A 26854-nucleotide genomic window follows, 5' to 3' on the forward strand; every position below is an offset into this window, starting at 1 on the left:
CTGCTCATCAGACCACGCTGAGGCAGCGTCCCACATGCCACAACTAGAAGAACCCACAACGAAGAATACACAACTATGTACCGGGGGGCTTTGGGGAGAAAAAGGAAAAAAATAAAATCTTTAAAAAAAAATTAAAAAAAATTAATAATAATAAAAAAAATAGGTATTCTAGAATATGTTGACATAGATTGCCCAGATGAAGTAAGTGTAGAAATATTTATGTGTGAAAGTAGAGCATACTTAGGTCTTACCGCCCTATATTCTATTAATGTACACAGTGTCTGGCCCCTGGATCAAGTGTAAAATAAGACAAGGATATATTTTGCAGTTTACTGTATTACTAATAAAGGCTAAGTTGGAGAAAGGAGCTGAATTTGAGAGTCAAATGGGCTTACTAACTAAACATCAGAATTGGACAGAGTTACCTCCCCAGTCCCAGACTACGCTGGACTGGGACAGGATTCCCCATGGTGGGGGGTTGCTTGGGAAAGATTCATGACATAGAGAAGCAGAGGAGAATGCCTGTTGCTTGTGGGCAACATGCTATGACAGCCTTTACAGGTCTGTTTGAAGTTATATTCCTTTGTCAATCAGTGCATTTTTCACAATGAAAAATTCAGCAAAAGTGCAGAATAGTATTTAAAGATCTCAGAATTTTGCAATCCTTTATGTTTATATATATTCACCATAAAATTTTCTTTTTATGCAATAGTTTTACCGCCTTATAACTTACCTTGCTAGGTGACAATTCTGTATGTAACTGAGATCTTTCTAACCAATATTTGTACCATAATTCAGAGCATAACTTCTGCATATTAGAATGAGCAAAATATAGAGAATTACTTTATGAATGTGATAAATAAAAATTTACTTTCATATTTGTGAATGTTTTCATAATCTATTCATATTTGGGTTAAAAAAATAGGAAACCGCTCCAAAATTAATACTGACATCCTTTTCTGGTTGTCATACTTGTGATAATGGCTTCTAGTAAGGTATATTGACAACAGAAAATGAGAGAAAGCAGCAAGAAAGGAGGAAAAGATAAAAAGAATGTTTTCTTGTAAAAAAAAAAAATTTAGCCATTAGTTTACTAAACAGTTAAAGGGCTATTGATGTTAGGTGGGAATGCTTCTGTACTCCTGATGTTTCCTCATTTAGTGTTATGTTCCTGGCATCTTTGCCCTTAAATAGAATAGGCCAGACATCTCCCCAGGGGAGTTGGAATGAATTATCTGAGTTGTCAATTGGAAAGAATAAGTCGGGCTTAAGCTTGAGAGAATGAGCTGCCCACAAGCAACAGGCATTCTCCTCTGCTTCTCTATGTCATCGATCTTTCACAAGCAGACCCCTCCCATGGGGAATCCGTCCCAGTCCAGCGTTTTCTGGGAACAGGTAGGGAACTGCCTGGGTCTGGTGTTTAATTAGCGCCCATTTAACTCTCAAACTAAGCTCCTTTTTCCAACTTAGTCTTTACTAGTAATAGAGGTAATATTTTGATATATATTTTACTTCTTGTCTTATCTTATAGTTGATTCAGGGGCAAGAAAAAATATTACAACTTATTAGGCCCCCTCAAAAATTCCAATAATTAATAGTATTTAATAATAGCTATTCCAATTATTTATAGTTAATTAAAAGTATACTTGAAGGGGCTGGCCCTGTGGCCGAGTGGTTAAGTCTGTGCGCTCCACTGCAGGCGGCCCAGTGTTTCGTTGGTTCAAATCCTGGGCACGGACATGGCACTGCTCATGAAACCACGCTGAGGCAGCGTCCCACATGCTACAACTGGAAGGACCCACAACGAAGAATATGCAGCTATGTACTGGGGGGCTTTGGGGAGAAAAAGGAAAAAATAAAATCTTTAAAAAAAAAAGTATACTTGAAAATAATAACATAATCTAGTTTAGGATGTTTTACTACATTATTTTTCACCATGTATTTAAAGCTCACAATTTAAAATGTTTCAAGATGGTATTGTGTTTCTAAAATTATCTTGTAATCATATTATTAATGGGTAACATTGATATTTACTTAATATAACTCTAATTATAAATTAATAAATTAGCTTTGTAAGTATATATATATATATATTTTTAGTCCTCTGTAATAATATTTAGGGAATAAGGAAGAAAACTAGGATTTATTGAACATCATGTGCCAGACATTAAATTACACATTAGAGATAAATATGGTGCTGTTGCTGACCTTGAGAAGCTTATAGTGTAATAGAGTAGGCCAGACAAGCAGATAGATAACTTCAATACAATGTAGTAAGCACCAGGACAGAGGTATGCACAGAGTGCCAAGGAAACAAAAAGGAGGGGCATTTTGCTGGCCTGGAAGTAGGATGGGCAGTTATATAAGGCTTCTTACAGAAAATGCTGAGAGCTGAAGGGTGAGTAGTAAGAATTGACCTAATTAAGAAAGGATGGAGACAGGGAGGGCTTGGGGCATAGGAGAGGATTAGTAGCAGAAGGAAGGGTATAAGAAAATTTGCAGAGAAATGAAGTAAAACAGTATGTGCCTTTTAGGTGTTGAGAGCCATACTTGTTTAATCCTTATAACGATATTCAAAGTAGCTACATTTATCCATATTTTACATATGAGGAAACAGGCTAGCGTCAGAACTGAGATTGAAACACCAATCTGATGCCAAAGTTCTTTCTTCTGTTACCATTCAGCTTGCTACTCAACATAGTGTTAAGTCCATTGACCTGAATAGGCGTTCAACTTAATACTGATGTGTTTCAAAGAACTTTAACAACTGTGATATTATAAGAAGACATTTTAAGTAAAGCAACATTGTTTCCCTGAGTGATGCAAATTAATATTTTTATTAGAATTTCGAGATAAAGAAGAACATTCTTTGACTCTTCAAGAAGAAAGTCCTATTGTTTGTACTGATAAAACCCTAGAGAAAATAAATCAGGAAAGGAGAGCAGATAATGTCATTGAAATTCAAGCATCAGGTATGCTGTATGCTTTTAAAATGCATTAAATTAAGTAAATTTGAAAGCCCTTTCCTGGGTATCTAGGACATACCTCATTTTCCACGTAATTTTCTTCACTTATTTCAGATATTTCTTCATTCCACTTCTACTTTCAAGTTATTTCCAAACCTGGAATGCCCAATTCACTGCCTCTGCCTGTCCCTTTTGCCCTACTCCAGTCCACTAAGTGCTATTTCTTCCTTCATTTAAACTGCTGCTTCCCCACATTCATCAGAGAAGAGCAAACTACTCATACTCTTGTGCCCAGTCCGGAAAATGAACTGCTAATGGTTGCTCTCTCTCTTCTCTTACCCACTATCAGGATGATGTAAATAAGTTATTATTGATTCCTGTACTGATTACATTTTTTGTCCTGCTGTAAAGAAGAATATTCTTCTCCTAAACTCCTAAAGAGCAGCCTGTTTAAGAACATCATGCTCACTATTAAAATCAATAAGGAAATATGGCACTGGTTCTTGAATAGCTTTTCATTCTTTTGGTTCAATTTTATTTATGACCTTTAGGTGATCATGAAAATCTTTAAATACTGATATTTTAGTGAAAACTGAAAACAATTTGTCACTGTTATAAATTTGTTTGGCTTAAAGTTGTAAGCTAATAATCGAGGGAAAAGAAAAAATTATGTGATTCTCTTCATATGGCTCTTCATAGTTGACATGTCAAATTAGTTACTGAATAAATCCTTTCTAATAAACAAGATAGCCATAAAATTATACTAATGCTATGGGGGTGGGGAGGTTGTTTTTACTAATTTATTTAGAATAGATATCCTAAAATAAGCCTCTATATAACCTTATGATTTTTAACTCAGAAAAGAATTTGGATAGAGTTCAGGTTTCCATGAAGTAACATGTTTAATTGGTTTGTCAAAAAGAGCATACCATCCTTATAAAAACACTGCCTTTAATACTTTTGTTTTTGCAGATAGCCAGTGCCAAGCGTACTGTCTCCTAGAAGCAGCAGCTACTCCTATCTTTAAAAAACTTGCATGCCTCTGTACTCTCCCTGTTGCTAATTGGGAATTTGCCACTGTTGTTTTTGACCAAACAAGGTTCCTCTTAAAGGAACAACAAAAAGTAATAAGTGATGCTATTCACCAAGGTGAGTGGAAATAAAAGATTATGTAAAAGAATATAAATTTATGGATTATTGCATCAAATTATTAAAAATTAAACATGGAAGATGCAGAAATTAGTCACGGATGAAAACATAACTGTAATTCAGCATATGGCACCCACAAACCAATACTGCAACGTCAGCTAAGAAAGGAGAAACAGGTAAGAAGTATTATCTGGCATTGCTGTGAAGCTTCTCATTGACGTATATTACTTGACAGATTCCTATTGCAGAAACCAAATTAACCCTATTATTATTGTTAGCGTCTGAACCACTTAGTTCCTTCCCAAAAAAGGAGGGAGGTCAAAAAATAGATTAACGTCAATCCTGGATTTTTGCTTCTGGCCAAGATGGCATAATAGGAATTGGATTTACCCTCCTGCCAGAAATAGCCAAAAAAGACAAAGACAAAATACGTAAAACCAGTTTTTAAGACCCTAGACATCAATCAATAAAGGACAGTGACTCCTGAAAGACGAGAAACAAGTGAGGTGAGCCCTATCATCAAGCTTACTGCCTTGAAAGAGATGCCAGGCCATGGCACGGGGAGAGGTACCTGAAGCAGAGCCCAGTGGACAATCTGAGTTCAGGAAACAGAATTGAGAGTCTGGGGAGACCAAGGCAGCCAGAGTTCAAAGGATAGAATATTAGAGAACCGAGAGCTTCACATGGAGATGTGGATCTGCAAAGAGTCTGTCCCCCTCAAGTATTCAGCAGAGTACTAATTGAAGAGTATATGCAAAGAAACTCCCTGAGGTTGGAGAAACAAACCATCTGAAACGATTAGAGGGAAGAGTTCTCTACATTCACAGGGGCAGACAGGGGATAGTGTCTGTTCCTTCCAGCTAGACTAGAAAACTCATTCATGGGGCATTGAGTAAAGTGCTTAGGAATGTCTTGCCTCAGTAGTGGGGAATAATTATCCCTAGACTTAGCACTGCTCTGGACCTGCCTGACAAATCATAAAAGCAAGACCCAGGGGCCGGCCCTGTGGCCGAGTGGTTAAGTTCGTGCTCTGCTTCAGCGGCCCAGGGTTTTGCTGGTTCAGATCCTGGGCATGGACATGGCACCGCTCATCAAGCCCTGCTGAGGCAGCATCCCACATGCCACAACTAGAAGGACCCACATCTAAAAGTATACAACTATGTACTGGGGGGCTTTCTGGGGAAAAAGGAAAAATAAAATATTTAAAAAAAAGAAAAAAAGCAAGACCCAAAGGATCAAACTGTTTCTAAGGAACTTAACTGCATCCCAGAACAAAGCTCAAGAGGATTTATATGAATAGAAAAGTATCTAGCACCCAACAGGGTAAAATTCACAATGTCTGGCATCCAATCGAAGATTATCAGGCATGAAAAGAGGCAGGGAAACACAACCCATAATGAGAATAATCAATCAATAATAAGAACTGACAAAGATGTTAGCATTATCAGAGAAGGACACTGAAACTTATTATAACTGTATTCCATATGCTCAATAAATTAGAGACATAAAAACGACCCAAATCAAACTTCTAGAAATTAAGCTATGATATATGAAATGAAAAATGAACTGGATGGAATTAATGACAGATTAAATATTGCAGAAAAATGATTAGTTAACTTAAAGGCATAGCAATAGAAACTATCCAAAGTAAAACACAGGTAGATACAAGGATTAAAAAAAAAGAAAGAAAAGAGCATCAGTGGGCTGAGAAACAACATCACAAAGCCTAACATACTAGTAATTAGAGTTCTCAAAGGAGAGGCAAAAATGAGGTAAAGAGAAAAAATATTTGAAGAAGTAATGACTGAAAACTTTCCAAACTTAGTAAAAACTACAAGCCCACAGATCCAAGAAATTCAATGAACCCTAAGGACAAGAATCATGAGAAAGCTATACCAAGGCATATCATAATGGAATTGCTCAAAACCAGTAAGAAAAAGAAAATTGTAGGAGCAGCCAGGGGGAAATAATAATGCTACATATGGGAAACAAAGATAAGGATTACATCAGATTTCTTGTCCGAAATAATACAAGTGAGAAGACAATGGAGTAATATCTTTAAATTACTGAAAGAAAAAAACCATCAACTTAGTTTTCTATACTAGGAAAAAATACATTACAAAAATAAAGATGAGATAAAGACATTTTCAGACATACAAAAGCTAAAAGAATTCATCAGCTACAGACCTGCACTCCAAGAACTGTTAAAGTACCTCCTAAAGGCAGAAAAAAAATGATCCCAAATCTGGTTTCTCTGCCCTATTCTTATCCCTTCCAGGTCATGATTGACTTGTTCCTGCAAGTCCTTCCAGGGGCTGGATATACTACCCGTAATTGGGTCTCCTGTTGCCTCTTGATTCCCAATGACCACTACATATCTGCCTTGATCTTCATTGATTAGATCAGCAATTTTAAAGTTTTTGGCAGAACTCTTTGTTCAAATAAATGTTTCATGGGATCCTAATATATGAAACACTGAAAAGTAGAGCTTTTCTGATTAAATTGAGGCAGTGGGCTTAGACTTCTGTCTTCTTGGTCTCACTTTTACATGCAGTAAAATCCAGTGCATCATCTTTAAAAAGCTCTGGAACTACATAGACACATTAATTAGACAATTGGCCTGTCCCTGTGAATACATCTCTTGTTTGGGTCATATCTTTGGACAAATATTCCCAGGTGTCCATCTCAATTTCTAGGTATTACTTTAATGTTATGATCCTCTACCTTTGTCTTAACCAGTTGGCAAGTTATGAGTTTAATTTTCTTCTTGCTTCATAACTGGGAATCATTGAGCTTTTCCCCATGAAGACTGGAAATAATTGAATATTCTTTGGACATAACAAGATTCTGAGGTCTAAGGTTAGCTGTCTAGGTTTGAATGCCAGCTCCCCCATTCATTCACAAATTCACATCAGACAGTTACTTAACCTCATTAAGACTATTTTCTCATCCACAAAATAAGGATCATCATAAACTTCCCTGATAGGGTTGTTATAGATTCAATGAATAACCAACTTATCTACAGCCTAGCACATAGTAAGCACTCAATGACAAATATTAGCTATTATTGTTAAGCATTATGATATAGATTCTAAAATTTGAATGTGTATCCTATGTTTTTAAATATGTGTTTGCTTACTTAGGTACAAATGATGAAAGAGAAATGACATTCAAGCATGCTGCTCTCTTACACCTTCTGGTAACAATTAGAGATCTCCTTTTAACATGCAGCTTGGACACCGCATTGGGTTAGTGGGAAAATTTTTTATTTCCCCTTTTCTTCCTATTGAAAAATTTCATGTGAAATAATGTTTACTTTTATGAAAAGGATGTGCTTTATAAGAAATTATGCAGCTTCCTTTACTTCCACGTTAAACATTATGTACATTTGACATAATTATAATGGAATATATATTTTATTCTGCTTATATTCATTAAAAAAATTATCTTTAACACCAATTGTCACCTAGAAAAATAGGTTTAGGATTCTCTAATCTAGGCCTCAATTACATAGCCCTAGTGGCCTTAAGCAGAATTGATTGTATAGTCATTATCATGTACTACTTTTCAGTGTAAGACTTGACATTTTACCATATACATTTTAGGTCCTCATTGAATGTTTGTGGCTTTGAATCCGTGCTAGATGAAATATAACTAAATTATTATCAGTAGTAGGATTTTTGCAATTTCTTTTTTAATTGTGCATGTAAATTAGGATATGGATCACTTAAGTGATAAAAATAAAAGTATTGGAATGTATTGGAAATTTTTAAGATTTTGGAAATTTTTTCTAAACTATCAAAACCATTAAATATCTGTCTTTCTACATTACTGCTTTAGATCCCTTATTGCAGGATTGTTTAGACTTATTTAGTAGTGGTATGCTTATAGGATTATATTTTGTAATTTAAATTTTCTAGAACCTATTTAAAATATAAAGTGAAAATAATTTTTCTCTGATCTATGACCCAGAGGTTTTCTCTTATCTTTGACCCAGACAAATATTATTTCTCCAATCCAAGGTTTTGATAAGTATCGAGCAGCTGTGAGTCACAATTGAACTCACTGTACAGCACTGGGAGTTCTCATACTCAGACAAGTATTGTATTAGTATTATCTGACCATGTCTTATAACTAAGTTATAGCTACCTTTAGAAAGCCCCACATGATACTTTGCCTTTGTTCTCCAATTAAACTACTTGGGTGTTGATGCTGGATCAGGTGGTCTTCTCTCTATCCCAGACAATTGAGGATTGGGGGCTGTAGTCCCAGTTTACAGTATCTAGAGCTAGTATAAGGGTACAGTGTCACAGGCCCTTCTAGTTAGTCACATGTCTTCACTATACTTTTTGATTTCCATAAAAGATTCAGTCCTACCAACAGCTAGACTGCCTATTAAAGCATTATAGTAAGGCAGAATAGCAGAATCGAGAATATCTGAGCTCCTAGTGCTGCAGAGAGAATACAGTTATAACTCACTACTGCTCAATACTCATCAAAACCTTGAATTAGAGAAATAATATTTATGGAGGATTGCCTGAAGGATATTCACCTCTAAGGACTCTACACTTTTCCCTGGGATTAAGTGAGACCATTAAGAGCTATATATTTGGAGTAGATTGCTTTGTTCCTCAAAAAATGCGTTTGTTAAATCATATGTTGGCATTACTATTTGGCTGCCTTGAGAAATACTATTACAGTAAAATCCTTGTTGGAAAACTAACTTCTTTAGCCCTAGGTACCAAGCTGTAATGAATAACCTAGCTGCCTTGTACATTTTTAGTGGAGGGCTTTCTCACTCCTCTAAACCTCTCAAAATCAAAGAGCAGGTTAGGTTGTCCTCCTTTCTTTTCTCTGTATAGTGGCGGAGGAAGAAAGGTCCATGGGAGTCTGGCTGCCTGCCCTGCTCCCTGCCAGAATTCTGTATTTTTTCCCGGCTTCCAGTTTGCTACCTCTCCCAAGCTAGCAAGGTAACGAGTTTCAAGGTTAAAGGTATAACAGTTTCACTTCTGGGCTTCAACCCAGAAATAAATGCAGGCTTGTGTAATGGGTACTATAGCAGAGATAAGTAGTAATGGCACAAAGGATGGAGACTGTTACCCTAAGCTGAATATTTTTAACAAATAAGTAGGCATTTGTCAAGCAAACGAAGTATGAAGGAGTATCAAAGGCAGAATTAAGAGCCCAGAAGAATGACGGTGTGCTGCAAACAGTTCCTTATGGCTACATTGAAGAGTACAAGGTGGAAAGCAGGAAGAGCTAAGCCTTAAGAAGCAAGAAAGAGCCAGACCATGAAGAGCCTTTTAAGCTACACAAAGGAGTTTAGACCTTATTCTGTAGATGATAGGGAGTCATTGAAACAGGGATGCGACTGGATTAGGTTTGTCTTCCAGAAGGTTAAGTCTAATGGCAGTGTGGAGAATCAGTGGGAGGTTTGGAGATTAGGAGGCAGAAAGAACATGAGTCAATTTCTAAATTGCCCAACAGTCTAGCTGTACTAATATAAAATTAGGATTAATATGCCCATCAATATTAAAAATGAACATAAACGTTAAATTTTTACAATTTATTTCATTTATTGTCCAAATACTCATTGAACACCTGATCTACCTAAGATACTATGCTAGGTGCTCCACTGCAGTAATTCACAAAACTCACCGTGCAGCAGAATCACCTGGAGAGCTCTTTAGACAGAGAAATCCCTGGGACACTATTTAGATTTACTGAATATGAACTCTAAAGGATGGGTCTCAGGATTTTTAGTGAGAACTTTCATTAATGAGCCTGAATTTAGGGACTGCCATTTTAACAGCTATACAAATTAATTATGAATAAATATCACAGATTATATCCCAAGCTTATAGATTAATGAGGTTAAGTCATATACATAAATAACCATAAATCAGGGACAAAAGTTGTATAGATAAAATACCAAGAAAATTCCAGTGAAGTGAGATTTCCGCAGAACTTGCATGTAAGTGTAGGAAGAAGGCAATAGCATTCAACAAGCCAGAAGGCAGGAAAGGATGGGATATATGCAGAGAATATATAGAGTATCTCCAGGTATATTGGTGTAATGTAGCTCAAAAAGAGACATTTGGTACATATTTTTCAGCTTCACTCAATTTTAAGGTTTTATTAGTCAATATCTTTGATCAAAATCAGAAAAGGATTAAATGAAATTTTGGCTGTCTCTGTTATGACTCTTATTTCCTTTCAGATTTTTACCATGGAGTTACTCAAAGCACAAAAAGATAGGCTGTTTTTTTTCCCTACTTTTGTTTTTAACAGGATATTTGTCAAATGCAAAAGATATCTACAAAAGCATTTTAGGCTCTTACTTGGATGACATTTGGAGACAGCTGGCAATTGTACAGTTTATTAGGGAAAAAAATCCTGAAACAAACTACAAGATACAAGAATTGCAATGTCAGATACTAAATTGGATGCAAAGTGAACAGCAAATTCAGGTTAAGTATTGGAATAAAGCAGATAAAAGTAATCAGTTTAAATAAGAATTGGATGTAAGATAAATTTTTGCATTTTACTTTGAAATTATGAAATAGTCTACGCTATTTTGCCCATTGACAGTTTTCTCCTTAAGTAAATTAACAGAACAGAATCAGACCCAAAGAAAGGATTTGTATTGTTATTCATATATCTTGAATTTTAAAATACTTTAATTTTTTTTTTATACACAGTTTTTTTAGGGATTGGTCCTCCAATTCTCAAAAATTTTATCTGGTACTTGTAAGTGCATGAACATATGCCCAATAAAAGAACTATAATAATTTATTTTTAGATAGTGAACTAGAATTTTATCTTATATGATTCTACAAAAGAATCACTTAGTTTATGCCTTGGATTACATTGGAAATTTTTGCCCGACCTCAAGCATATGAAGGTTGCAATAATAAAGATTTAAGAGAAAATACTTTTAGAAATATTGTCAAGCAGAAAAGAATTTCAAATGGTCTACATTAAATCTAGATACAAATTTGACCTTTTTTTTCTTTTTCCTCTCTGTCTCCACTATGTCTTTATTCCCAACTTTATGGTTACTTGGGTAACTTACTTAAGTCATTAAAATAAATTAAATCAATCAGTAAGAAATTTAAAATTGAAACTGATTTGCTGTTCCCATCACCCCCCAAAAAAACTCTTTAATGTTAAGTAGGAAATATAGCAGCAAATCATTCGTTTTCTCCAACAAATTCTAACTTGTATGGGTTGAATTTAACACTATAATACAAGCGGAGACAATGTATGTATGGAGAGAGTCACCAGGCAGGAATGCTTGAGGAATGCTAAGAATGCCCTACCCCAAATATTTTCCTAATTGATATTCAATCTTACCAGAATTTATTCCTTTGAATTTAAGCATTGGCATCTTTTTACAGCACAAATATTTACTTTGCAGTCTTATTGTCATTAATTTCATGTAAGCAATTAAGTTTATTGTCACTGTAGCAAAACTATGGAAAAGAATAATTATTCAGATATACATATATATGAAATTCTTATGTTTGGTCAGGTGCTGATTATAATAAGAATGGACTCAGATGTTGAAAAACATTCGCTCATTAAAATCCTTGACAAAATGGAAGGTAGGGATTTTTAAATTATGCTTCACTTGATAATAATTGCTTGAACATATAAAAATGTATTGATCTAACCAAGTTTTAAAATTAAGATATAATTTAAAAACCATAAAATTCACCCTTTAAAAGTAACAACTCATTGGGATCTAACCAGTTGTTTTGGTTTTTTTTGAAGGTTGGTACCTGAGCGAACAACTTGCCAATCCTTTTTTTTTTTTTTTTTTTTTGCTTTTTCTCCCCAAATCCCTCAGTAGAGAGTTGTATGTTTTTAATTGTGGGTCCTTCTAGTTGTGGCATGTGGGACACCGCCTCAACATGGCCTGATGAGCATTGCCGTGTCCATGCCGAGGATCCAAACTGGTGAAACCCTGGGCCGCCGAAGCGGAGCTCGCAGACTTAACCACTCGGCCATGGGCCGGCCCCAGAAAAGAGCTTTTTTTTTTTAGGAAGATTGGTCCTGAGCTAACTGCTGGCAATCCTCCTCTTTTTGCTGAGGAAGACTGGCCCTGAGCTAACATCCGTGCCCATCCTCCTCTACTTTATATGTGGGATGCCTACCACAGCATGGCTTGCCAAGCGGTGCCATGTCTGCACCCGGGATCCAAACTGGCAAACCCTGGGCTGCCGAAGCAGAACGTGCGAACTTAACCACTGCACCACCTGGCTGACCCCTCTAACGAATTTTTAAGTCAATCTGTACTATAAGTCTGTAATATAAACATACTATAATATACTTCTATGTACATTATTATTATAGTTAATAATAATACTTTTTATATTATTAATTGACCCCTTTTGTTGATTACCTACTAGTTGCTAAATAATACTGGCTACTTACAACAACTCTATGAATAGATTTTATTAGCTCAGCTTTACAAATAAAGAAACTAAAGTTCATAAAGCTGATGCCACATGCCAAATCTCACGGTTGTAAGTGAGGGAATCAGGATTTGAATCTAGGTATCTCTTGTTTCCATGTCATTCAACTCTTCTACCCACTACTGCCCCCTCTGCCGACCCGTTCCACCTTGTGCTGTGGAACACATTGCTTATGTGTAAACTCTTTCCTTCACCTGCTTGTCTTAACTGAAACCCAGCTTTCCCCACATGATACTGCTTCCCCTGTGTTCCTCTCATATAGAAGCTGATAATTTTCTCTCTATATATACCTCATAGAGATGAGAAGGCCATTTCTTGCTTTCCATTATCCTTTCCAAACCATTATTCCTCCATCTTTTCAGGCTGTGCCATACCATTCTCTACCACTCCTTATTGCCATCATTAAGTAACTACCAGGACATTCCCCATCATCCATGGACAGTTGTGCACCTGGCTCATGGTATTCTCTTCACTCCTCGTCCTGCCATTATCCTAGGTGTCTTTAGTGTGAATGATTCATTAAACACTCTGACCTGATAGCTTCTTTGGCCTCCATAACAAAAATGATATGCGTCTTCAATTCACTCCTTGGCTATGCCATCCACCTTGTGATAATGCAGAACTGTCCTACCCCCATAGTAATGCACTCAGCAAGTAATCTGCCTTGGGATCATAGCTAATACAAATCATTTAAGGAGATTAGGTTTTAAATCATCTGAACGACCTCATAAATTGTGAAAGAGAAACAGTACTCACTCCTTTCTTATTGCTGCCAAATCTATTGTCATATCAAGCCAAGTAAACATAAAATTACTGTTAAGCATTACTCTGTCATTATTACATCCTGCATGCCTTTGTGAACTTCACAGTGACAAAAGTACACTAATAGAGTGTAGAATTTATTTTAACTAGAATAAGCTTTTCTTATATCAGTTATGTCTACCAAAAATAAACTGTATTGTGGGTACACAATTTTTTAAAATTTAGTATATTTTGTTAAGAAATTAGTAACATAAGAAATTTAAATTATAATTGAGAAGCAGGAGTGAATCTAAGGAATGAGTGGTATCCAGTAAGTCTTCTGCTTCTTAAATAGCCAGTAGAAAGGGAAGAAAAGCATTCCTACCACATTGAAGTGCAATTTCTTGCTGTTTAGTTATGTACTTAAATTTTTGGCTAGAGAACAAGGTGTAATCTTTGATGATTTTTTAGCAAAATAAAATTAACAGCATAGAATCTATGAGTGGTTAATTTGGTTACTTCACAATTAAGTTTTTGATCCATTTTATTTTACATAATAGATTCAGAATTTCCATACTTATACACAGACAACATATACACACACCAGATATATTGCCTATTTCTGATATCCTAGACTTAGGAAAATAATCCAGCAGATTGTATTTAAGCAGTTTCCTTGTTCACAGATCTTTGATTCGTTTTTATGGTAGTGAAATAGATGGTACACCTAAAATATATATATATGAACAAAACACTGAAAAAACTTTTTTTGTGTTACTTTTTTTTCCCCAACAGGTTTAACATTGACTACCTTACATTCAAACAGAAGAAAAGATTTTCTGGAATCCGAAGCTGTTTTAAATGGGTAAAAATGTATTTCTTCATCTGTGGGGAGAAAACATACCAGTTCCACAGGAAAAGCAAAATCTCCCCTAGAATTTAACTTTTAAAAAAGGTCTAATAAAATCTGAAACTAATCAATGTCTCTACCCTCTTCCTGAAAAATGCTTTACGTAGAACACTTTAACTCAGTTCATTGCCTTGTGTATTGTATATTATTGTTGTCCAGAATTTTAGTTCAATCGTTTTAATATCCCCAAAGTGTCATTATTATTATCATTAGTACAAGAAGTGTCTATTTAGACTTATCCTTGTTTTTACCAGTTTTTTTGCTCAGCATTCTTTCTTATATCTCCTTCCTTTCTTTTGGGTTCTCCTTCCTGAAGTATATCCTTTAGAGATCCTTTCAGTGAGAGCCTACTAATAATAAATTTAGTGTTGAGTTGTCTAAAAAGCTTTTATTTGCCTTATTTTATGTAGAAATTATTTATTTCTAATATTGGGATCCAAATAATAAAAAGAGAAGATGTAAATCAAATAGAAGCCCATAAAAGCTAGACATGAATACCTTTTAACTTCTACCTAGATTGCTCCAGCTAGAAAGCAGCAATAGGGAATTTTAATTACAGTGAGTGCTTATTACATGAAATTTGAAGATGGGAAAGATAAACTTATGATATTTAAGTATCCATCTTTTTTTGTTTGTTACGCCCATTGAGGAAAAAAAATTCCAAGTTGTCAGATTCTGTTATATAGATTATATAGATATATAGATTATATAGATATATAGATATATAGATTATATAGATATATAGATATATAGATTCCTAAAGATTAAAACTTCACATTTGTAAGAAGATGACAGTGATTTCTCATTGTGATTTGTCCGTTATTGATAGGACTCAGGTAATAAAATTAGAGTCCCTTGCATTTGAGGATGTGAAATAGTCCGTAGCTTTTTATATCTTCATTTAAAAAAAAAAAAAAGATGACCATCAAAAGGAAAGATAAAAAGAGTTTAGCACAGGGGCTGGCCCCGTGGCCGAGTGGTTAAGTTCGCGCGCTCCACTGCAGGCGGCCCAGTGTTTCGTTAGTTCGAATCCTGGGCGCGGACATGGCACTGCTCATCAGACCACGCTGAGGCAGCGTCCCACATGCCACAACTAGAAGAACCCACAACGAAGAATACACAACTATGTACCGGGGGGCTTTGGGGAGAAAAAGGAAAAAAAAAAAATTCTATCTTTAAAAAAAAAAAAAAAAGTTTAGCACAATTGGAGAAGAAATCAACAGAAAACACACCAGTGCCTTTCCAAGATAAGTAGGTATAGACTAGAGAAGAATAACATAGCCCCAAAGAGTCATTTCTTAGTGTTCCAAGTAAATAATGACACAAGTGTAATTCCATTTTTCTGGCTTTCTTTTGTCTTCAGTTTGAGTTCCTGTGTAGTTGTACATAATCAGTATATTGGAGCCGATTTCCCCTGGAGTCGTTTCTCATTTGTGGTGGAATATAATTACGTAGAAAACTCTTGCTGGACCAAACACTGTGAAAAATTGAATATTCCTTACATGGCCTTTAAAGCGATTCTTCCAGACACAGTTGTAAAGAGTAAGGATATAAACTAAAATCTTCTTTTTGCTCCATTAAAATGAAAATGTTCTGTTTTCTGTTTCTGATTTGTGGAAAGATAATAAGCTATGCAATTAGAAGACTTGAGTTCAAGCTCTAACCTCACCACTTGCTGTGTGACCTTGAGCAAGTCCTTTAACTATCTTCTTACCTCATATTTCTCATTTGTGAAGTAAGCTTTACTGATTATATGATATTATCTTCAGCACTTTAACTTCTAATTTTTTCTTATAAAAGCACAGTTTTATTACAGTTATATCTAATCTTAATCTGATACCTTTATGCAATGGTATTTGTTATTGAGTTTTAGGGAAAAATATGTAATAGTATGTTGACTGATTCAGAAAGCTATTTTTTTAAGATTGGCAGCTGAGCTAACATCTGTTGCCAATCTTTTCTTTTTCCTTCTTCCTCTCCACAAAGCCCCCCAGTACATAGTTGTATATTCTAGTTGTTGTAGGTCCTTTTGGTTGGGCTATGTGGGATGCTGCCTCAACATGACCTGGTAAGCTGTGCTATGTTCGCGCCCGGGATGCGAACTGGCGAAACCCTGGGCCACCCATGTGGAGTGTGCTAACCTAACCACTCAGCCACAGGGCTGGCCCCCATGGTTCAGAAAACTTTTAATATGCAGCAACCAATTATCCACAAATACTTAGAAAAAGTCTAAAACCACTTTGCCTATCATTTGATTTCTTTGTATTTCTCAGTAACACTTCACAAGACTAAGGTTGTGAATTCTCAGACCCATTAAATTTAAAAGCCCACATAATTTTAGTCCCAGTGCGTCTCTTTCAATACTTTCTACCCACCTCAAGTATGAGTGGGAAGGCTGAGCTCTGAGACGTTCCAACTCAATTCTAAAAATACAATCACTATAATTGTTACTTTGGAGTCCTGTATATGTAGAGTGAAATATTCAATTGATTAAATAATTGAAACATGGGCCCAAGAAAGGATTAAAAGATAAGCAGTCTAGTTTATATTTAGAGGCTTCTTCCATTCTCTCAAAGATGAACTTAATTTATTCAATCAATTTCTTATTGGGGGGCATTTGCAATGTTTCAGTTTTCCACTATTATACTGCAAGATTTATAGTAGTTTATATATTTTATGTATCTGTGTATATTTGTTCTAACAAGTAAAAATTCCAAGAAGTAAAATGAATTGCTGGGTCAAAGGTATGCACACATTTATATATTTCAAATATCCTCCCAGAAACACTATCCCGATTTATATTTATGCAGAAAGTGTGAGAGGATCCTTTCCCACATATCTTTATTATAAAGAGGTATTATTAATCTTTTAAATCTGTGATAGAATTATAAGCAGAAAATATTTTATAGTTATGCTAATTTGTGTACCTTTGATTATCCATATCTTCTCATATGTGAATTGATCTCGTATAGTCATTCTTTTGTGAATTTCCTGTTTATGTCTTTTGTCCAGTTATCTATTGAGGTATTTATTCTTTTCCTATTGATCTGTGTCATTCTCTATGGGTTATTGTGCATGACTTTAAATTTTGATGATACTCATTATATATTTGCACAGCAAATGTCAAATATATACTTAAGCGAATAAAGCAGACTGTAACATTCAGGTAAAGTATGATCCTATTTTTTTCATATTTTTTTTAGTGTACATATGTGAGTATAGGCAAGCAAATATATAGAAAAAAGTCTCTAAGTACTAAACTTTTTTTTGAACATATAGTAGTTTTAGTAAATTCTGTTAATTCTGTTTTATTTCTAGAGAGGAGGATATCAGGGCTTTCATTTTATTCTTCAGACCTTTCTTTATTCTGATTTCTGATCCCTGAGCTAACTACTGCTAATCCTTCTCTTTTTTTTTGCTGAGGAAGACTGGCCCTGAGCTAACATTCATGCCCATCTTCCTCTACTTTATACGTGGGACGCCTACCACAGCATGGCTTTTGCCAAGCGGTGCCATGTCCGCACCCGGGATCCAAACCGGTGAACCCCAGGCCGCCAAGATGTGGAACATGCGAACTTAACCGCTGCGCCACTGGGACAGCCCCCTGATTTCTGATTTTTTACAATAAATATCTGTTATTTTTATACTACCCTGTGAACGTACACCTATTATTCTCGTGTTTAGTAACAAAGAGAAAAAGCTGGGAGATGAGAAAAAAAGAGAAATATTTGTAAATTTTCTCTTATTTAGGTAGCACCTTGCTGGATAGATTTGGTGGTTTTCTTTTGGAAATTCAGATTCCATATGTGTTTTTTGCATCTGAAGGACTTCTTAATACTCCAGAGATTCTTCAGGTGCTAGAATCCAAGTAAGTTATTGATTTCATAACTTCAGCAAAGATATATATATCCTAATTGGCTAAATATTATGCTATATATGTGGCACTACTTCTATATGACTCAAACCTGGAATTATATCACATAAGAATAGTTTTCCAGACAGTTTATGTCAATTTACACTTCTCTCCCTATCGTATATCGTCATAATTATTGCATATTATCTGTTTTGTAATATTTATCGATTTTGTGGAAAATTTTCATTATTGTTAAATTTATACGTTAGTTGCATTTCTTTTATTACCAGTAAATATGAACACTTCGTGTGGGTTTTTTTTTTCTGTGAATTATGGTCGTATCTTTGTGTCATTGATAATATTGAGAATGAGTATTCATATTTAGAGGACTTTAAATACTGCCTGGGAAACAGGATTTTGATGTTCTAAATGAATTCTCAAGTTTTTAGACCTTTCGTTCTAAGATCATACCAACACTGAGCATTTTTAAATCATATAAAATGCTTTATGATAGCACACAAGTTGTCACAGGAATGTTAGACGTTAGGCTGTAGATCAAGGAAGGATGATTATGCTGAGACCTTAGTTAAAATGCAGATCTATTTTCCATGTTTTGTTTTTGTATCTTAAGACTATGGGGCATTCACAGAAGACTATGAGCTTATAAAAGGTAAGTAAAATCTAGGCCAGTTTTAAGGAGAAAGAAAAGAAAATTCTGATAAATGCAGAATGTTTTAGTCTCTTAACACAATGTTTTAATTTCATGAATGATTATTTAAAGAGCTAGAATAAGTTGGTCAAGACATTTGTAATAGTATTTTGTGCAGTAATATTAAATACCAAAATACCAAAGGCAACACACATCTCAGTTAATTTGTCATATGTGTTGAATAAATCATAATTTCATTCCTCAAATTTATAGAGTAAATCGATGTATGAAAGAAAACGCACAGTAGTTCAAATAATTTAATATGCAGGAGGACAATGCAGCTTTTCTTAAAGAATTTTTCTTATCCATTTCCTTATGGCACCCAAAATATTATATTTTACAGCTATAATATCACACTAGTGGAGAGATGCTGCAGTGAGGCGTTGAAACTCTTCGGGGGCACAGAGCGCTATGTAGTGGTGACAATTGATGAACACACTGCTGTAATTTTGCAGGTAAAACTACACAGTAAAAAATATAAATCAAACATATTAAAATATATGCATAACCATGAAATTTATTATCAGCTCTACTATAGAGAGCTTAACTATAATATAATCTGTTAGTGATTTCTTCCAAACTTTGCAAATGGGCCATCACTGTGGAAAATGACTATTACCAAGCTTCTTTGATGCCTCATAATTTTTAACATACTTTAAGATGACAAAGAAAATATAGAATCTTTAATATTGTATACTGACCTATTTTTAAATACATTTATAGAATAATTATAGTGTTGAAGACTTTAAGAAGCAAATCCTAAACACTATGTTTCTTAAAAGGAGGTAGTCTATTAATCCATATAGTAATATATGATTTCCTCTAAGGTAGATAGGGATTGCCTGTAAGTAAGCCAGTTTTTAAAAAGAGAGAAATTCTCAGGGCCTGCCCAGTGGCGTAGTGGTTGGCTTTGCGCACTCTGCTTTGGCAGCCTAGGGCTCACCTGGTTGCATCCCAGTGCGGACCTGCGCACTGCTCATCAAGCCATGCTGTGGCAGGTGTCCCGCATATTTAAAAAACAATAGAGGAAGATGGGCACCGATATTAGCTCAGGGCCCATCTTTCTCAGCAGAAAGAGGAGAATTGGCAGCAGATGTTATCTCAGGGCTAGTCTTCCTCAGAAAAAAAAAGAGAGAGAGAAATTCTCTTCAAAAATCCATACAGTTTGGAATTTAAGATGTATAAATTCTTGACTGAATCTCCCTGATATGTTTGCTTGAATGGATTGCAAATTACAAAGAAATTAATTTAATAGGATGGAAGTGAGGAGCAGAAACCAGGTTTGATGGTGTGGAGTATAAATTAATGGCAAATATTATGTTAAGGTAGAAGTCTGATTTGGTGAGCAAATGTTACAATATAAGAATGACATGTTGGAAACACAAAGTTCTGTTAGAGAGGTTCTTTTTTTTTTTTAAGATTTTATTTTTCATTTTTCTCCCCGAAGCCCCCTGGTACATAGTTGTATATTTTTAGTTGTGGATCCTTTCAGTTTTGGAATGTGGGACACCGCCTCAGCATGGCATGAGGAGTGGTGCCATATCCACGCCCAGGATCCAAAGCGGCGAGACCCTGGGCCACCGAAGCGGAGTGTGCAAACTTAATGAACTTAACCACTGGGCCACAGGGCCAGCCCTAGAGGGGTTCTTAAGAGAGACTGTGTCTTGCATATTTAAGGTTCTCAAAGGACAATTATTTTGGGCGAAATACTGTTTGGGAAAACTGTTTTAATCCATAATTACATGACTTACTGTTAGAGTAAGACACTTCCTGAATTATTCACTCTATCAAAAATTACTTGTGTTAAAGGAAAAAGGGGATTCTAGACCATTTGACAGAGATTCCTAGAAGTCCATTAACTGCTGCTTTCTAATCTTCCTTAAATAAGCATTCAGTGCAGATTATCCCTTGCGTTTTTAAACGTATTTTCTGTTGTCCTTAGCGGTAGCCAGATCCCTGTCTACAAAGGACTTTGCCGGATAGGGGCACTCTGTAGGCTGCTTTCTTCTCATCTAGGACTTCGGGAGATTCATGAGCCCTCCTTACTGAAGCTATCATTAGCTGTTTTATCTCTGCTGTAGCTCTTTCCCTGTTACTTCCAGTGTAATCTTAATTTTTCCATGAAATGGAAGCCCATACCCCTGCTTCTTCTCAAGTTATGATTCCTATATCATAGATTCTTGAAATATGGTGACAATAATTTCATAACAACTGTTCAACCTGGTGAATATTTTCATTATGTTTATTTTTGGTAGGACCTAGAAGAATTGAATTGTGAGAAGGCATCAGACAATGTAATTACAAGACTGATGGCATTATCATTCCAGTACAGCTATTGTTGGATAATTTTATATACCAAAGAAACGTTAAACTCAGAGTAAGTAAATATTTCTTCATCCAAAGTCATATTCATATGTCTTAAGTTACTCAATCCTCTTCTTTGAATAGAAGTAGCATGCAAATTTTCCACTTGCTCCTCTAGTTTTGCTGTCAGTCAGGGATTCTCAAGGTGGAGGCATGCCCATAAGAAAACAATTTGGAATTTTGGAGATAATGTATTTCCTTTGGACATTCTGTGCAAATCATCCTCCCCTCCTCTACCTTACTAAGAATTGCTGCTTTAAGTGTTTCACTTCTTATTACTTTTTAATTCTGGACTTGTCTGCTAAAAGACGTCATTCTTAAATCACTTCTCTCTAAAATCTTATTAAATATTAAATATTATATAAATAGCATCTTGCTATACGTTCTTTCATTAACGTGCTTAATTACGAAAAAATACATGCTAAGACACTGGCTGGAGTTATCATTATGTTGTCTTTTCCTCATTTCTAAATTTTGTGAACCCACTGCTTCCACTTTCTCCTTTTATTCTCTGCAATCTGGATTTTCTCCCTACCTGTGTGCTGATCTCTGTCTCTCAAATGTCATTCATCACACATGACTTTCTTGTGTTGCTCCAAAAATATTTTTATCTTTCACTGCTCTGAAGTATTTAAGACTGTTGTCAGTGCTTTCTTTCCTGAAACTCTTCAGTGCCGTGACACTTCAGTGTTTTTGATTTTTTACCTCTCTATCTACTCCTTTTCTGTCTTTACTTCTTCCGTGTCCCAGTCTCCAAATATATCTGGTATGAGTTTTCTTCTTTCTTCTAGTCTATCCACTGGAAACCTTATCTGCTCCCATAGCTTCAGTCATCATCTCTCTGCATATAATTATTATATTTATTTCTGCAGCTCCAGTTTCTCTTTGAAATTCCTAACATGTGTCTCTAATTTCCTATTAAATATTTCCACTGTGATATTCCAGAGACTCTCAAACTTGTTCAAGTATGAATTCATCATATTCTTTATCCCCTCCAAAACTGTATCTCCTCTTTTCTGTCCTTTAGCTATTTATAATTATTGCCTTTCCTTTAGTCACCAAGACTGGAAAACAAATCCTACAGATTCAACCACTGGACTTTCTCTTCCATCTATCCCTTCCCTCCATTTATATTACAAACATCCTTAGTTCAGATTCTCAGTGTTCTGTGTGGACTATTATAACAGACCACCAACAGTTTTCCCACCCCTAGATGGCTTTCAGTTTTACTCTCCATAATGTCTCATACACTCAATTAATATTCCTAAAACCGGGCTCTGGTATTTCACTCTGATAAAAAGCCTTCACAGGGGCCGGCCCGGTGGCACAGCGGTTGAGTTCGCACGTTTCGCTTCTCAGCGGCCCAGGGTTCACCGGTTCAGATCCCGGGTGCGGACATGGCACCGCTTGGGAAAAGCCATGCTGTGGTAGGCATCCCACATATAAAGTAGAGGAAGATGGGCATGGATGTTAGCTCAGGGCTGGTCTTCCTCAGCAAAAAAAAGAGAAGGATTGGCAGTAGTTAGCTCAGGGCTAATCTTCCTCAAAAAAAAACCAAACAAAAAACCTTCACTGACTTCCGCATTATCTACTGAATACAGCAAACCATTCATCCTCAAATTCAAAGTCTTCAGAATATAATCCCAACCTATATTTTCAGGCTTAATTTTCATTGTTTTCCATTTCAACCAAAAGGACTGCTCATTGGCTTGCAAACATGCTCCTTGCTTTCCCACTTCTACCTTTTGCTCATACATTTCTCTCTTGCTACAATATTCTCTACTTCCTCCAACTATTTCATCTGCTGAAATTGTGCCTATTTTTCAGGACCTATCCTCAAATATCGCTTTTTCTATTCAGCTTTTCCTCGATACCCACCTCCCCACTCAGGCATACAGACAGATATTCAGTGGTGACCTTTCCATCCTTTGAGCTCTGTAGTTGTCTGTTTTCCCCTTATCTTTAATATTTATCACATTTTGTTTTGTATTGTCGTTTTGGAGGACTTGCCCTACAGCACTGAGCACATTGCATTCATATGATAGATGCTTGGTAAATATTGCTTGATAGATGAATGGATCTTTTCTACTAAATTGCAAGCTAGTCTTGTTCATTTTTTTTATCTCTACAGTACCACGACACACCATACCATTCATAATAGAAGTTTTTAAAATATTCTTTAATTTAGTTATTAGAGAAGGTACAGACAGCTTACCTTATGGGACGTTACTTGTGTAATGTTTATTCTTTACTGACTTTCTTTTTTGACTCCATTTTTGTATATCTACTGTACCAAGTTCTCTGTATACAATTATTATCATGTGGGAATAAGCTGGAATATGAGTCTAAACACCCTGGTTCTTATTCATTCTTCTATTAACGATAACCTCTAGCAAATCGTTTAACCTGTTTTTCCCTTCTACCAGTACTGAAAAATAAAAATAATAAATGAGGTCTAAAACTTTCATTTTTAAGGTTAATAAAAGCTATAAAGCTTTATCCAGAACTTGGAAATGTTCTAGATAAATAAGTGATTTGGAAATCTTTTAAGTTGTTTTTATAATGCTATCCACCTATAGTTCTAAAGTACAATTGAAGTACAAGAGAGAATAAGAGAAGATTCACACTTATTTTTACCCAGATTTTCATGAAAAAAATTAATGATGTAATACTCTGAGATAGTTTTATGTTAAGGATGTGAAGAGCTATCGTTTATTCACAGTAATATAATACTTTAAGATGTAATTGTTTTCAGACTGCTACTTATCTCAGTTCTATATTTTTACATGATTGGAACATTTAGAAAGTATCTCAATCAACTGACCAAATGAGGAAAATTGAAAATACCAAATAAACGGTTTGAATTACCTTAGTAGTTCATGCCATTAGTTTCTGTTGGAGAAAATGTGTCAGGGGTCTCCCAGCCCTCCCCACCCCAGGTTCGATGATTTGCCAGGAGGATTCACAGGACTCAGCATATACTTGTACATGGCTATGATTTCTTACGGTAAAAGGTTACAAAGAAAAATCAGCAAAAGGTAAAGCACGTGGAGCAAAGTCCAGACGAAGCTTCCAAGAGTCCTTTCCTAGTAGAACCACACAGAATGTGCTTAATTTTCCCAGCAATGAGTTGTGGCAACACCCATAAAATGTTGTCTACCGGGAAAATGCATCAGTGTCTCAGTGCCCAGGGCTTTTGCTTAGGGCTGCTCATGTAGGCACCCTCTGCTCAACACGTACCAAAATTCTAGACTCCAAGAAGGAAAGCAAATGTTCAACAGAATGTACAACGTTGTTTGTACCAACAGTTTAGGCACAGCGAGCCACTCTTATCAGCCACTCCTATGAAAGAGCTTGCCAGAGAAAGAAGCCAACAGAGGAAATAAGAGCCAAGAAATTAAGATAGCCGTTTTCTCAATGACACTGAGCCTCTGGACCCAACAATGCTGTCTCCTATACTGCTTAGTAATATGAGCCAATAAATTCCCTTTTTGTTGCTTGGAATACTTAAGGTGGGGAAAGGTAGTAGAAATATCTACCCACAGTTCAAGACTCACATCTGACCTGCTTAATAACCATAGAAGGAAAAAAAAATAGTATTTTTCTTAACAGTTCAGGAAAAAGACCAGGGAGGAATCTAACTATCCTGGCTCTGGTCATGTGTTCATATCTGAACCCCTTACTTTGTCCAGGGGGAGAGGGTATTCTAGTTGGCTAGGCTTCAGTCATATAGCCATCCCTGGGGCCAGTAAGGCGATGAGTTGAACTTCTCCCATCCCCCTCCTCCACTCTCAGCATCGCCTAGATTTAACAATGTTGTTAAAGAATAGAGGTGGAGGCATTTTTTCCCCAAAAGACTGCTGAGTGGACAAGAAACTCTGAGTCTGCCACACTAGCATTGCCTTAGCCAGGTTGTTCTAATAACATTGTGAAATGTGCAAAATGAAGTGAATTTTTACTAAGTACAGTCAGACATCAAATGAGTAGAAGTACAGTAATATAATTCTTTTTAGGTACCATCTTACAGAAAAGACACTTCATCACCTAGCACTGATTTATGCAGCTTTGGGTTCATTTGGGCTAAAACCAGAAGAACTGGATGTAAAGGTATTCTTTTCCTATATGTTTGCTCATAAGTATTTTTCATAAACCAAAATTATATTCAAACTCAAGGGCCCAGTGAGAAGAAACATTGATTGATTAAACTTAAAAATGCTTAAAATCCATATAAAGAACAGTTTTCAAATTAAGAAATTTTTTTCCACTTAAACTGAATGAATTTAAATTCATATTTTGTCTCTTAATTATTGCTTAGATTTTTTTGAAACATGAAAGTATATGAATAAATATTCCTTGATCAAAAATGTTCACTTATAAAAGATACACTAAGTTTGTATCCTCTGTAAAATGGAAATCTTATGACATATGTCTAGAGTAATGTCTTGGTTGTCTCTGCTCAGTCTCCTCTCTGGGCTCCTTTTTTCAAGGGCCCCTCTGAAATTTAGACATTCCCCCAAAGTCAGGGTTCATTCCTCTTCTGTTATCACTTTATGTTCTTTCCTCAGTAAACTCAGACAGTCCCACAAATTTAGCTTTCGTTTCTGAGTATAATCCTTAAAATTTCCCTGACTTTTCTTAAGGTCTGCACCTATATCCTAGCATTCTACTGGAAATAGCCATATGAATATTCCACAGCTACCTCAAACTCTGTATGTGAAACTCTGCATGCCCAAAACATTCTCATCTTCCCCCAAACTGAGTTTATAACATTATTATTGTCACCAAATCAGTAGCTAAATCCTTGTTTTAACTCTGCAGTGTCTAGACTATGTCTCTCCTTTCTACTCCCACTATTTCCCTAAATTCAGGCCTTCACCTCTCACTTGGAGTTTTAAAGTAGCTTCCTAACGAATCTCCTCATTTTTACTCTTTTTGCAGTCCAGTGCATCCTATATATTGACACCTGTTGCATTTCTGAACTACAGCTGTGAATATTTCACTCCCTGGACTGTAAGCTCCTGAAAGAAGGGGAGCGTGTTTATTCATCTTGGTGTTCCTGGCACTAAGCACAGTACCAAATACACAGCAGGCTCTTGATAAATATATGTTGTTGAGTTGAATTTTCTTGCCCGAAAGACCTTCCATGGCTTCCTACTTCATTCAAAATAGAGTTCAACTCAGCTAGATTCACACTCCTGCACCATTTGGACCCTAGTAATCCTTCCTTTAACATCATTCTACTCACCATTTCCTGAATATGCCCCCACACTGTCACCTCTCAGCCATTGTGCAAACATGTCATTCTGGCCTGTCTTCCCCCAGGAATATCATTCCCCATCCCCTTACTGCCAGACTTCATAGTTCTGTCTTTTTCTACCCACCTCGAACACTACCTCTTTTAAGAAATTTGCCTCAATTAAAGATAAACAAACACATGGATAAAGAGAACAGATTAGTGGTTACCAGAGGCGAAAGGGGTTGGGAGTGGGTGAAAGGGGTAAAGGGGCACATATGTATGGTGGCAGATAAAAATTAGTCTATTGTTGGTGAGCACGAGGCAGTCTATACAGAAACTGATAAATAAGAATGTACACCTGAAATTACACAGTGTTATAAACCATTATGACTTCAATAAAATAATTGAAAAAAAAAAGAATTTGCCCCAAATATACCCTCAGGATA

The 26854-nt window shown here is 35.9% G+C and overlaps 1 protein-coding gene across 1 annotated transcript in view; it reads left to right on the forward strand.

Moving 5' to 3' along the window:
* The window catches only part of SHOC1 (shortage in chiasmata 1), a 79652-nt gene that overhangs the window by 38398 nt on the left and 14400 nt on the right, over nt 1–26854 (forward strand). Inside the window, exons 13-23 of the mRNA XM_070518999.1 lie at nt 2853–2972; nt 3939–4115; nt 7259–7363; nt 10407–10585; nt 11650–11722; nt 14132–14201; nt 15610–15788; nt 17997–18114; nt 19152–19263; nt 21064–21185; nt 25186–25279. Coding sequence (XP_070375100.1) covers nt 2853–2972; nt 3939–4115; nt 7259–7363; nt 10407–10585; nt 11650–11722; nt 14132–14201; nt 15610–15788; nt 17997–18114; nt 19152–19263; nt 21064–21185; nt 25186–25279 — 1349 coding nt within the window. The remainder of the gene's footprint in view (nt 1–2852; nt 2973–3938; nt 4116–7258; nt 7364–10406; nt 10586–11649; nt 11723–14131; nt 14202–15609; nt 15789–17996; nt 18115–19151; nt 19264–21063; nt 21186–25185; nt 25280–26854) is intronic.

The sequence above is a fragment of the Equus asinus genome, chromosome 10, assembly GCF_041296235.1.
Source record: "Equus asinus isolate D_3611 breed Donkey chromosome 10, EquAss-T2T_v2, whole genome shotgun sequence".
Lineage (NCBI taxonomy): Eukaryota > Metazoa > Chordata > Mammalia > Perissodactyla > Equidae > Equus > Equus asinus.